Source organism: Oxyura jamaicensis, chromosome 11 (assembly GCF_011077185.1).
Source record: "Oxyura jamaicensis isolate SHBP4307 breed ruddy duck chromosome 11, BPBGC_Ojam_1.0, whole genome shotgun sequence".
NCBI classification, from domain to species: domain Eukaryota; kingdom Metazoa; phylum Chordata; class Aves; order Anseriformes; family Anatidae; genus Oxyura; species Oxyura jamaicensis.
Window position 1 is genome coordinate 11,612,253 of NC_048903.1, and position 14,665 is coordinate 11,626,917.

General features: G+C 39.7%; 1 protein-coding gene across 1 annotated transcript; it reads left to right on the forward strand.

Annotated features, from left to right (window-relative positions):
- Positions 1–53: 53 nt before the first annotated feature.
- CIAO2B (cytosolic iron-sulfur assembly component 2B) lies at positions 54–2,423 on the forward strand. Its single transcript, XM_035336532.1, has 5 exons — positions 54–253; positions 357–436; positions 694–819; positions 1,257–1,302; positions 1,818–2,423. The coding sequence occupies exons 1-5, from the start codon at positions 118–120 to the stop codon at positions 1,913–1,915; spliced, it is 486 nt and encodes a 161-aa protein (XP_035192423.1). The 5' UTR covers positions 54–117; the 3' UTR covers positions 1,916–2,423.
- The last annotated feature ends 12,242 nt before the right edge of the window (positions 2,424–14,665 follow it).

A 14,665-nucleotide genomic window follows, 5' to 3' on the forward strand; every position in this document is an offset into this window, starting at 1 on the left:
TGCCCACACGAGGGCGCTCCCGCACAGGCAGCGGGGCCGCTCCGCTCCCCTCAGCGCGGCTCCGCCCGCCCGGTGCGGCGGCAAAGGGCGGCCGGGCTTCTTCCGCCACCTCCCGCCATGGTGGGCCCGGCCGGCGGGGCGCCGCTGGAGAACGCCAACCCCCTCATCTACCGCCGCTCCGGGGAGCGGCCCGTGACGGCGAGGGAGGAGGACGACGAGCTGCCCGACTCCATTGACGACCGGGAGATCTTCGATATCCTGACGGGAGGGCCGGGCTGGGCCGGGGCCGGGCAGGGCAGGGCAGGATCAGAGACAGAGACAGGACACAGGACGGTGCCCTTTCCTTAACCTGACACATCTCATCCGCTCCATTAACGATCCCGAGCACCCCCTCACCCTGGAGGAGCTGAATGTTGTTGAGCAAGTTCGAGTTAAAGTGAGGTTTCTTGTTCTCTTTTGCTTTGTTTCTGGTTGTGTGTTTGTGTGGGGATGTTTTGGTTGTTTTGTTTTGTGCCATGAGAATAGGTTTATTATTAGCTGACTACTGCATTTAAACACAGTCTTGAAAGCAGTGAAGAACCCACGCGCAGCAAAGCACAGCTTTGAGCTGTGTTGCACACAACGTGCCTCCAGCTAGCTGGGGTGAAGGCAGCGAGCTTTGCACACAGGAATTATTTGCTTGCTTTCCAACAGGTGAACGATGCCGAGAGCACCGTGGCAGTGGAGTTCACCCCTACAATTCCCCACTGCAGCATGGCAACGTTAATCGGCCTGTCCATCAAAGTAAAATTGATCAGATCTCTGCCCGAGAGATTTAAGGTGAGTAATGAAATCACTCTGGAAAGCACAAGGGAAGAATGTGGTTTAAAAGGCAGCTAGCTAACTTACAGCATAAAATAACCAGAGCTTTTTTCTTTCATATTATGGGGGAGGGAAACACTCTAGGAGTTGGGGAAGGAACTAAACTGAAAAATGGGTGCAGAGTTCCAGTTCTGTAATGGCCATGTCACAGGTGAGTGGGGTTATACTGGGAAGGTACCTGCTGGCCTCTACAGCATGGCATGGGAGGAGGGAGATCTTGATGATTCTTGATTTTAGACCTGGTTTTATGCTGTGATGTAGAGTATCTGGCATTAGCATGAATGTCTTTTTTGTTTTGTTTTGTTATTGCTGTATTTTCTGTATTAAATTGTTTTACTTTGAACTTCCAATGTTTTGTTAACTGAACTCCCTTTTCTTTCTTGATGCTTTTTGAGATGGATGTTCATATAACACCAGGAACACATGCCTCTGAACATGCAGGTAAACTTTTAAGTGTTATCTTTTGTGGTTTTCTTTTATTAATCTTGAAAATTAGAGAGAAAGTAAGTTTTTCCACCTGCAGAGCAACAGTTTAGTATCTGGGACTTTACATGCACCAAGCCCCTTCTAGGGGATGTTACAGAACAGGCATGTGTAATAATGAAATTTAGAAATGTTTTTTACTTTACTTTAAATCTCCTTGGACAGCCTGTGCTCTCATGTAGTTACTGATTTGTTTGGAGGGCTCAGAAAAAGGGGCAAGGCTGGGGTAAATTTCTTCTCCTGTTGAATCTATACATGTACAGCTCTCTGCTGATGAATTATAAATAACTTGCTGGATTAATTTGTGGTAATATGGTAGCTTTGACTTCAGACCACAACTCCGTGGTGTCTCCAGAATTAGTAGTCTGAGTTACCATAGCAATGGTGCGATTATGTTGCAATGTAAAATGCTTTTAAAAAGGTACTCTATACCAATGTTTTGACCATTTTTGGGGGGTGTTTTTTCTGCACAGTTAATAAACAGCTTGCTGATAAAGAACGTGTAGCAGCTGCTTTGGAAAACTCTCATTTACTGGAAGTGGTGAATCAGTGTCTGTCTGCCCGATCTTAATTGCCTGATCAGGAAATCACCAGTATATCCTGCTGTGTTTAACGGATTTTGTATATAAGTGGTGATGCTAGTATTTCACTATACATGTATCTATGAGCAAAATAAAATCACTTGGATTTTCTTAAATAAATGTTTAATTATTTCTACAAAAAATAGTATGGGGGAAACTAGCTTGTAGGCAGCTACAAAAACATAGTGTAAATCGGGTTTTCAAGTTTATTAGTTACTGCACTGGTAGGATTTTTTTTTTTTTTTGGACGTTCTTTACAACCTGTTTTTAACAGGTATCTCACTATCCAAAGATGATTAAACTTCATTTTAGGAACCAATTTTGCATACTGGATTTCACAAGTCCACCGAGCTTATTAGCAGTTAAAAATTTTTATACTCATATGATTGTTTCTGGACTGCTAATATAATTTTTGCCTCATACATCAGGATTTTAACAAGTTCACGTATGCAATGTTGTAAAGCATCTGTAGCAATAAATGTAAATGATTCTAAATCATCTGCTTGTGTTTTTATTATCTCATCCTGGACTAGACAAATAGGAAGGGCTCTAGGTCTGTTTAAAATGTGATTTACTTTTTCTTACTCATTACTTGTGGTAGCAAATACCTTTATTTTTGAGTACCAATATTTTTGAATTTTTGTTTTGGATTTGGTTTGATTTGTTTTTTTTTCACCTCGCACTCCCTTACACCTGACAGGAGGGAGTCATTCCTATTTTTCAGTATGGACAGTCCAGCTATTCAATGCTGAAAGTCTTTCCTGGTAAAGTTCCAGCTAAATCAGAAGCTTTGCTTTAAACACACTCAGATTTAGCATTAATACCTAGCCTATGCTTCCCTTTCTGTTCTGGGAGACATGAGGCTTACTAAACTGTTGTCTTTTGGTAGAAACTGACAATATAGAAATTCATTAAGATAGAATTCCATTATTAATTAAAACTTCTGTAATAGTTGTTTCTAACCTGGTCCGTGGGGAAATATAACAGCCTTTACCAATCCTGCATTTTGGTGCAAACATGCAATACTACGTATCAATTATTTAGTATCTTCATCATCATCAATTATCTAAAGAGCAACTAGTAAACTTTTTTTTTTAAAAAAAAAAAAAAAACACGTGTGATGGTAATACTTTACATTTCAGTATTTTCTCTTGGAGGATCTTGGATGCTATTTTAAAAAGGGTAAACCTTATGAACATTATGTAAACCAAAGCCTGATAGAGCAGGCTAGTCAGTGTTGAGCAGCTGAGGAAACTGAGGCAGTGGTGATTCAAGTACAATGGAGAAAGTCACACAGCAAAAAATAACAGAAATAAATCCATATCTTCCAGTTTTAGAAGTGACTCACCCAGTTTGCACAGGGCCTCTACAGAAGGCCAACTCTGCAGCAGCTTTAATCTGATCATTTGGCTTAGCATCCTTTGAATGATCAGCACTTCCTTGGACGTTTGAATGAAACTGTAAATAAAGACAATATGTAGTATTAATATTGGAAAGCAAACAGAACATAAACAAGACCAAACAAACAAGCAGAAACAGATCAACAAAGCATATTGCCTGCATGCATTGCCATGGTTGAAGTTGCCTTTGCACCACAAATGAAACCTTCATTGGTGCACCGTTGGTGCACCATTTGCATTTCAACCATGGCAATGCATGCAGGCAATGCAAAGGCAATATGCTTTGTTGATCTGTTTCTGCTTGTTTGTTTGGTCTTGTTTATGTTCTGTTTGTTTGTTTTTAACAGAAAATGAATGCCTCCCTCCCAGATTTTGGGGAGGACAGAAATGCAACTGTGTATGTTTGAGGGGAATAGAAGGACAAGTAAGCTGCATACAGATTGCTTCAGCCTGCGTGTCAAAGAGAAGGAATCAGTAAATTATGTTTTATTGCATCTCTATTGCTTAGCCTTCACCACTACATAATAATAATATTAAATAATTTATTGGGATGTTAGCATTTGCCTCACAAGCCACGTTATACACAATAACTAACCCTAGGGGTGCACTTTTCACCACTTACCTTTTCAGAGAAGCAATGGTATGTGGTTGTTTATAGTACATAGTTGCTGAGTGACTTTCCAGTAAAGGGACTCTACTGTGGAGTATCAAAAAGTCTGACATCTGCTACTTAAGAATGGAGAGGTCCATAGCTTTGGATCTGGCATGTTTCTTTAAATGACGTGGATGTTAAATTTATGAGATGATAACAACAGAAAGGACAAACCCGTTACTTTGCCTGAGATCACAGCTCTTCCTGTAGGGGGCTCCCTCAGCTTGAATTCTTGCTGAATGATAATGCACTGCCAGTTTCAGCAAAAATCTTCCATTCTCCGGTTTTAATGATCATTAGCTGGCTCCTGTTATATGGAGAATAAGTGGGAGAGAAAACATTAATCTGTTACAAGTATTTTTTTTCTGACTTCTCCCCCCCCCCAAAAAAAAACAAACCAAACCAAAAAAAACTATCCCTAAATTTAGTCTCTGGAATGCTTTGTAATGAGACACATTCCATCAGCAAATATGACCCTTTAGAGCAGCTGTGTTGAATACAAACAGCCTCATTCAAATCCAGGAAAAATGCCAGAAGCAGACATGTGTTTCACATTCCTAAGCTCTAGGCAGAGTCCTCCAGGAGTGGCTGAATGGCACATGTTACTCCACATGTTACTCTCAATCTGCAAACACTGTGACGAGAGCTCCCTAGGGCCGCTGGCTGTGTTGTGCACTAGAGTAACCTGCTGTGTGTTTGAGCCAGCAGACCGACACAGTTCGTGCATCTTGGGCTCTGCCACTCTGCATGTACTCGGGCCTGCACACACAGTCCTGCTCCCTGGGAGGAAGCAAGACTTTCTAGCTGCTCTCATACTGTCACTGCTGTCTGGTACCAGCTATCCAAAACATCTGAAGACTCTTCATCCCCTAGTTTCATTATGAGCAGCTAGAAAGCATTTCAGCAGCTTTGTATCCAGAGATACAACTGAACTGTCTGTAGAAGTGACAGGAAGAACTTTGCACTTAAGTGGACAATATTTCCCCTGTTCCTTGCATAGAGCAATGTGTACTACACACTGGGAACAGTTAATTAAAAAAATAAAATGTTATTTTGGTCTTCCAGTCATGTTCAAGATTGATGTGTTTACATCAATAAAGTGCTTTGATAAGAATCTCCCCCTGGAACACTGAATTATAAACTACATGTTTTACACTTTTTAATAGCTGTTAAAAACATTTCCCTTTAGCCTGTCAAGCAGATAACTTTACCACTTTCCTCTCCCTTATGAAATGCAGTTTGGTGTAAATACAGACTGAACTAGTGGCCGACTCAACTTTTTTCCTTAAACAAAAGTAATGTTTATAGCAAAATCTTTCAAATGTTACTATGGAAAATATCAACAAAGAGAAAAAAAAAATGGAGAAATTGAGGCTATTACCTGTGTATCTAATTCTGCTGATGTGCCTCGCAACCATTTGCCAGCAACATAAAACCCTTTTTCCTTCCATGAGATGCTGAAAATATGAACCACTTTTACCAAACGTGCAAACATGCAAGCCCTCATTTGTTCAGTGCAGTTCAGTTGTTGCAGAATATATATGCTGCCAAGTTCTATAACTTTCTCATATACTTTTTTTATCTGTTCATGTACTTCTTACTTCATGTCTTACCTGTAAAGAACTTTGCATCCTGTGGCAGGTTATCTCCATTGTTTATTTTGTGGATGAAAGGAACAGCCCTGTCTGCAATGGTAAAGACATCCTGTTTGTTTGGACGGTTGGAAACTCTGCTGTCCCAGCTTCATTCCACACACTCATCAGGGTCACTGAGTAATTTGCCAGTTGTCTCATCCATTTTGGTGCTTTTCAGCATCTTACTGCAGCACACACAAGATTCAGATGCCAAAGCTGTGTGCTTTAGAGGTTACCTGTCCCTGGCTCCTGCCTTAAGCTCAGCTCCATGCACAGGGTTGGAGGGAGAGAACAAGGCAGAAGATAATTTCCATTGTGTCTGTGGAATAAATATAGCATGGGAATCGGGAGCAGCTGCTGCCCTGGAGCTTTGGGAGGAAAACAGAACGATAAGAAAATGGCAGGGTCATGCAACACCTCACTGTGCTACCCATATCTGGGGATGCCCCTTGCCTCAGGCTGTGGCAACATGAAGATCCATGAGTTTCTAGAGCTGCTTGCTGGAAGCTGTGACCTCCCACTTGGAGGGGAACTGAGTTAGCTTCCATGACTTCATGCTAGGCATCTCCCACCCTTCTGTGTCCTGTGTGGTGGTAATGTCAGGTAGGGTGATACGGCAGTGTGAAACAAGCTATGAGCTTCACCCTGGATTTCTCTTCCCTCTACCCTCTCTTTCCGGGCCGTTACACAGCCCATCCCAAGTGCCCTCACACTGCAGCAGGTAACAGGAAAGCCTTTGCTGTCCCATTGTAGATAAATCCATGCCCCTTCCTCACAAACAGCAGCAGGAGAAAAGAGCAGCAAGGGCACAAGTATCTATGTAAAACTAATGCTTTAATTTGACAAAGGGAGATGCACACTTTGCCATAGCTACAGTGGCCAAAGAGAGTATGGACAGCAGCTGTGCCCACACTGGGCCAAGCAGGAAGACCCAAGCAACAAGTCTTCCCAGACTGCCAAACTCTCTCATCTGGATATGATTCTCTCTGTTATTTTCATGTAGCTTTGGGATGATGGTTTATCACAGCACTTTTTTTCCTGATCTACCCAAATAAGTTTCATCTGGGTTCCCATCTGATGTGTCACACGTCTTTGACCAAAATAACCTCAGTACATTGTCAGCAATTTGCTTAACCCCAGGATGCCTGGCAGCTTTATTTCTCTACACTTTTGCTAATGGAAGAGTTGGCACATGCTCTGTCTAAGGACTGTGAAGGTACCTAAGCAGCAGTATTTGTTTTTGTCACTTTGACAAATAAATCATCCACGTAGTCTGAAACACTTGCAGGGAAAACCAGTAAATGCCAACATATCCAATTTTCTCCTGTTTTAATAGAACAAAACTAGTTTTACTACCAAAAATCTGAAAATAAACAGTTTTATTAACATTGCAGCCAACTTTTTTAAGAACAAAATTATTTCTGAGGTGGACAGAAGATAATGATTAAGAATGAGTCACATAAATTGTTTCTGTGCAAGTTTGTACTGACTTATTTTCATAGCAATATATTTTGGACTTTTTTTTTTAAGACCTAAGTCAATAATGAAAAAACTTGTCAAATTCTAATTTATGAATGATTCTTACTATTGACGAAAATTGATTAGGAGCTTGAAATAGGATCTGTTATTTAAAAAACTTCTTCCCTTTCCCTTCAAACTCACCATTCTGGGTCTGATCCTGCAAACCGACAGCTTTAATTGAGATTATACTCTGGATTATATTTTTAGTGTATAACTGATGAAGTCTTGTCATATACTTATTTTTGTTGGCAGGAAGAATATTGGACCATCCCTAGCAAAAAAAAAATGAGAGTTCATTTTATTTTGCAAACAAGAAGTGAACATTTTATTAGCTTTAACCTCCATCTTTACAGCTTTATTTCAAACGCATATGCCATTTGCATGCACACATTTCAGTTCATCTATAGTCTAAGCGTTTAGCTCCACAGATATACTCAAGCAGTTAATAGGTCATACAATTAATAATTTTCTTTTTTTTTTTTTCTCTCAATAAACAAACACTACATCTTAGATGCAGACTGTATACACACTAGTATATCACACTAGTTTAATACTTGCAACATATTCTAGTAATTTTTAAAACTGCAGAAACTTTGTTATGTACATTCATAACTTTGTTATGAACGTTATGAAGATGGCATGCCTTCTCCTGACACCCAATCTTTATCCTCTTAAAAGTTGCTTGAGTCTTTCACTGGCTGCAAATAAGTTGTGTCTTTTTTGGCTTGCATGCCTAACTGGGCAATCCCTGTTACACCACAAAGAATGACAAGATGAGAGAGACAACATCGTATGAATTGTGGCTCAGTCCAGCTGGGGAGAATGGAAATGATCCCACAGAACAGGCTCTGGAATACACAAATAAAATAACATGCCAAAGAGAGGAAATGCATACATGAAAGCTGCCAAGACTGTGATGTAATGTCTCGCCGATCAGATACATTGAGGTCTGTACCAGAAAAAATATGTGCCACAAAAACTGCAATGTACAGATCATGTTCTTTCACAGACGTGGACAATTTGAGAGGGACCTCCCTGCTCCATGGAGAATGTTTTCCTGGCACTCGCTGGATCTCGTGCCACTGCTTTGTATGACCTGTCCCAGCCATGCAGGCTGCACTGCTGCACTCAGATTTGCACAAGATTTGACAGCTCTGCAAGTAAATAAAATTACTGTAGAGACAAATTGTCAAATTAGCGTGATGTAGAAAAAGAAAAACAGCAGAAATTGGAAACAGGATAGCTGAAAGTGATGTCCACTTGCCACATGAGATGTGATAATGGATTGTGGTGGTGCTCAGGTTAGCCTTACCCCAGTAGATGGTGCTACGATTTCACATGGGTCAGTGGCTGTCCTGAGACCCTGCCAGCACAAACCCCCCTGAGAAACAGGGGGCAAATGTCTTTATCCAGAACCTGAGTTCCTGCTGCCACAACACAGCAGAAACTGTCTTGGCACCTCCTGAGTCCTCTGTGAACCTGTCAGATGGGGAGCTACTCAGCCCGCTTCTCTGCCTGGGGTACAAAGGCATCCAGTGCCTGTGCTGTACCCGTTAGTCCAGATCAATTTTTTGGTTTTCACTCAGCTGAATCTGTTCAGACTCATAAAATCAGTGTGCACCATTCACAAGCACTCTGTCACTACATACAGTGATGGACTGTACATATAATGGGATGCCTTTTCCACTTAAAAAATCTCTTTTTCAATGCTGACACAATTTCCGCTGAACTGAGAAACAATTTATTTCAGCTGACTTGGTAATTATTGAAGCATTCCATTTTAATTAGAATGATAGTTAATGAAATCTGCCATAAAATCATTTGTGGCTTTCAGCTTTTGTAAATCAAATTACAAATATGTAATAAATACAGAAAAACAAATAAGTACGTTATATGATGCCTTGTTATTTTCTTTCAGCGCTCATCAAGGGAAGCCTATATACCGATATGACTTGACGATGACAGGATAACAGACTCATTTCTCCAATGAACAGTTTTCTTCTTATAAGGCAAAAAGCACTGCATCTGTATGAGATCATCTAGAAAAGCCCTCCTCCCTGAAAAAATACTATATTCTTTTTTTGTTGCCTAGCTACGTGCTGCTGTTACCTTAGAAGGCTGTAGACTCATCTGAATGATTCTGGTGGTGCTGATGTGCTTGAGCAGAGGAGTAATGCAAATATATAGCCCTTTCTTTGGTAGAGATTATGAAAGGATTATGCAGAGGGCAGGGTGAGTGTGAAAAGAAAGAGCCTTTGAAGAAATGCAATTTACTGTATTCATCATATTCTTTTTGACATTAACGCTGAATAAAGAGCGTTTCTCCCTCACAGCCCTGGGCGCATGAGCAGGCAGTGAAATCACAGACTGATGCTTTTGACGTAAGACTCTGATGACAAGGAAGTGTTTGCCTGGTTAATGTTAATTATTGCTCTGAGTAAGTGTAGAGAAAGGGAAAGACTGTCAAGGCCTGATTCTGATCTCATTTCCAAAACTGTAAACCAGGAAAAATGCCATGAAAGGCAGAAAAATTGCTGCATTTCATTACCACCAGAGAATATGATGATTACTGAGTCCTTCTTTGAATATAGGTAGATTTGATGACTTGGAAAATTAAGAAAGACAATTTTAAATGCCTAAGGCCCAAAGATTTACTTTGTAATATGCCTGTCAAAGAAATCTCCGACAGGGAGCTCTGCCCCCAAGCATGAGATATGCAGAGATTGAGAGCATGGGCAATAATTCCCTGGCACTTCCCCCATGTGATCAGCAGCTCAGCACACCGCTGCATCTCCAAAGATCTGAGGACATGGTATTCACTAGATGTGGTACTGAAGTATTGATTCTGTGAGTAATAAGATGAATGGGAAAAAAAAAAATAATCTTCTTCACTGCAACTGGTTTGGGTGTAGAATATTCTTGATGAAAGAACATCACTTGGGATGTGTCATTTCCTTTATAAAATAATGTTTTTCATGTCTGTAGTGTCCTATAACCCTCTTTATATAGGGTACACATTTTGTATCATTCTGTTCTCAGTCTACATTTGCGCTTGTTGTCTGTAGTTTCTCATGAACCTGGATCTTGATCATCTTATACTTTTTGGAGAGAAACTGGTAGATAATGAATCGTATCAGTATTATTACATTCTTATTTGAGAATGAAATCAGAAAGAATTTTGATAAGTTAAAGTGAAAATAATGAAGTCCATACGATTCCAGTATATCTCTACAATGAGAATTTTGGAGGTCTTCATCAGAATATCATAAATAGCAGCAGAGGCAAAGCAGGAAATGAGACATTTTCAAGAAGCAGAGGTGCCTATTACTGTTGTTACGCAAATGTGGAATTTGCCAAACTCAGCACATTCCAGCCAGACAAATTCTGAGTTTCTCCTGGAACAGTTGCTAGCATCTCTCACACCCAAATGCCTAAATATCTTACATGAATGATTCCATGACATCACTCACCACAGGAGAAGACAACCATAAATTCAGCACTGGGTTATAGAGAAGTGTAAAGCCTTTCTAATTCAAATCTGTAAGTCTCCCTCATGAGTGTCAGTTTTTGTTTCAGCTTCAAGCTTTTTTATTTCTTGAAATGAAAGGGAAATAGCGTTTTCCCTACATGGGAAAAAAGATCAGACTTCATCACCTAAAGCAAAAGGACAGTTATGTTTCAATTCTGGTCACCATCACTCACTATCAGGAGCCTTATATAAGATGTAGCTATTCTAAGCATTGTAAATGCACATTTGGACTCAAAACTAAAGTTCTCTGTGTAAGAAAGATAGATTTAAAAATCCCTGTCCTTTTCCCTTATCTAATACACAGAAGAGGGCAGCACAGTTAAAGTTTTATACTTTATATGTCACTAACATTATAAATTGCACTTCTGCCTTACCTCTGCCTTTCCTCAGTGACAGATCTACATGCCTCTTAGTGCTGCAAGCATGTTGTTTATTTCCTTAGAGGACCATAGGCCTGCTCCTAGTTTTGGGTTTCCATTGCAAGGAAATTTCCTTGTTCACCTGTCATATTCATGGAAGCATCTGTAACACAACGATTTAACTGTGAATATTTATTACTTAGATATAATCCAGATTTTCAGTCCCCTTATTTCCAAATCTTCTTTCCTTTGATATCTCTGTAATGTGTTGAAACATAACCAATGCCTCATCACTGACACACTCTGCTGTGCTCCTGGCACCCTCACTGTAATCTCTTGCTGCAGAGAAGTTTTCCCTTACAGCTATGTTTTTCCTTCTGCAACTTTCTGCAACATTTCTGCATTACTAAGTGGAAGATGCCTGCTAACAGGCAACTCCGGAAGACCATGCTCTGCAGACATATGGAAGAAATGGGCTCTGCAGGTTGCCAAGCGTAGCTTTAGTCTGTTTTCTACCCAGCTTCCTGGCTATTAAATATTAGTTCCTCACTAAAAGAGAATTGCAGTAGGCCCATGAAAATGTTACCCACTGCTTAGTTGACAAAGAGTAAGTGGTTGATAGAATTCTCAGGACTAAAAAACAAAGCAGAAAGCATCTCTCCTCACTACAAAAGTCCATGCTCACCTGCAATTTGAATAACCTGTGTTTCTTGTCCCATGACTTCTAAAAATGTATTAGAAATAGAAAATATACAGAGAAGAGCAAGTAGGGATTGTTTTCATGCAATGAATGACTGAATATACAAGGTTCCTCAGCTGAGATAAAATTTCTGAATTAAGCTATAAAATCATTACATGTATGAAGATGAGGGAAAACTTATTTTCTGCATCGCTATACAGTAACTGAGGGTGTTGCAGGGTATCAAAAACCTACATGAATTAAAAGGCAATTAGAAAAGTATGTAGAAAAAAATACATCAAGGGCCTCTGAACAAAAGGAATAGTTTTAGCCTGGCAGGAGTACAGGGGGAGTTTTAGCTGTGTTTATCATGTTCTTATTGTCTATTCTTCTTCAGATATCCGCTACTGACAGCTGCTGGAAACTGAATATAAATTGAATCTGACCCAGTACAACTCCCTTAATTTGTTATTGTAAATAGATTCATTCCTCTTGCCAAGAGCTACTGCTGGTAAACCATAAATCTTACATTGCAATTTGCTCCCTTACCACTATGTACTTCTCAGCAGGACAGCCAGCCAGCCGTTTACTTTGCCCACTCTTTACACCAACTGTCTGTTGCAATGTGTAAATTCAGAAGCTTTTTCATGGTATCAGACTTCTAGACATGTCTTGTAAAGGGCCTCTGAAATCCACACTAAGGAGTACACATCCCACAGGAATTGTAACAGGATATTTGGCATTCCACTCATGGATGGACGATGTGTGTCACACACACACGTTGACCATGACAAATTTAATACTGAAAAAGAGGAATTGGGGGTGATAAAATAAAATAATTATGGAAATATCTTAGGTCATGTTCTGATTTTACTCCAAACTTGAAATTCAATAGGAGCAAACAGCTGATCAGCTATACTACGTGCTATTGAGTGCGTTCACTAGTGACTGGGGAAACTAAGGTGGTACCCAAATTCTGACTCTTGTAGCTGTAGAATGGTATAGCACAAGTGGTTATGGTATTGGTAAGAAATAAAACTGAATCCAAGAAACTAAAATCAGTGCAAATTTGAAGTTAAGATTCAGACAGAATGATCTCCCCCAGTACATAGTAACACGATAGTTAACTAATAGTGTTTGGTGCACTCTGTCAAAAAGAAGCTGTGGAACTGCACAGGCAAAAACGAAATTAGATATCCCACTTGTGCAACTTCTTTTTTTTCAGAGGAGTGATTCACTTAGCCCAGCTGGCCATGAGGTTTATCAAGTACTGGAAGCTTTTGAGATTACTCAAAGCAGTGAGAAATTCAGAGTAGCAGGAAGATGAAGCACATTTCCAATTATTCTTATGCCGAGTTATTTTTTGCACTCTTTTACAAGAGTTTCAGAAAGAGGCATTTGCTTTATGTTGCAAGCAACAGATTTAAAATTTACCTATTCTATACTATACCTGAAAAATTCAAACGGTACCACGTTATTTTGCAGTGCCTACCAGTGAGCTTCAGAGTTTCTGGTCTGGAGCTGAGAAGAAACAGTAACTGTGAAAGGAAACAACTTATGATTAATTTTGTAGATATAATAACAGTTTAATTCAGTTTCTGTTTGCATTTCCCCCTTGACACTATAAGTGAGCTTTCTACACTATGTCAATTTCTATTTCCTCCAAAGCTCGTATTTCTCACATCTCATTGCTGCAGCCCCAATTCCTGGCTATCACTACTCAGTCAAAAATATCAGCTGTGTTAAATGCAAGAGTAATTATGAGAACAAGCATGGCTCCTTGGCCAAAGAGGTGTGCTGCCCTGCCTTGGGAATGTCCAAATGCATGTTCAGCATGGATGTGACATTCATTGGGACTTCAGACAGAGGAACTAATGCTTCACCACTGCTAGTCATATGTACAGTTCAAAGTGTGGCCTACTTTTATGCCACTATATCATAACTGTAAGATAATGTGGTATACCATATGTACACATGAAAAGGTCTAATACATATATGCATACAGCCCCAAAGCTGAACTGCTTAGCCTATACATGTTCAGCGCATGCTAGTATATGTAAAATCACAGGACTGTGGAGAGGAGGGCTTGAGACCATATTTTCACTATACTAAAAAATGTAGGGTAAGGAAAAAGTGTTTTGTCCATTTTTCCTGCAACTGTTTCTATCTTGCTTTAATTAAAAATAAAATATATATATATTTTTAAAAAATCTACTGCTGCTTCTGTCTCTTCTCCCACTGGCCTTAGTCTGTCAGTTCTGTAATTAAAATAATAATAAATAACACTGCTATTTTTTTTTTTTAGTCCAGGTATTTGGGAGGTAGCCAAACTCAGGCTTCTGCAGGAGTAATGCTTCATGTAACTTGGCAAGAACAGACCTTTGTGGATTCTCCACAGTTATTGTAGAAATAACTTCACCCACATAATGTCTGAATAATTAGACTCGAGGCAGTGCAGATGAGCTGAAAAGTAAGAAGAGGAGAAATGCATGACTTCCAATGTAGAGCCAAGCTGAGAACAATATTTTCTTCCAAACCTCATGCTGCTAATCCAGTCTTTGGGCTGTTCATAATATTTCTATTATTCCCAACCAAAAGTGAAACAAGTCCAATGTATGACAGTAACTACAACAAAAACTGGAATTCAGCGGTAATATTAATTTGATGAAAAAAGTATTAATGCTATTTAAAATATGACATCTGACCTTGAACAAACACTGATGAGATAGAATCACATACAGTTAATTCTAACCCCAAATTCTGCTTTTCCATCTGAACAGTCAAAGGGGAGGGGAGCTGGGTGTTAGGTTATACGTGCTTAGTCATTTAGACCATGAAATGCACTCTGCACCTAATATAGCAAAAAGAAACTCCAAGCACAAGCTTTATTACCCCAGTAATAAATAACTGGAACAACAGGATCAGACTGCATGTTTTACATTTTCCATACGATGAAAAGTACTGAG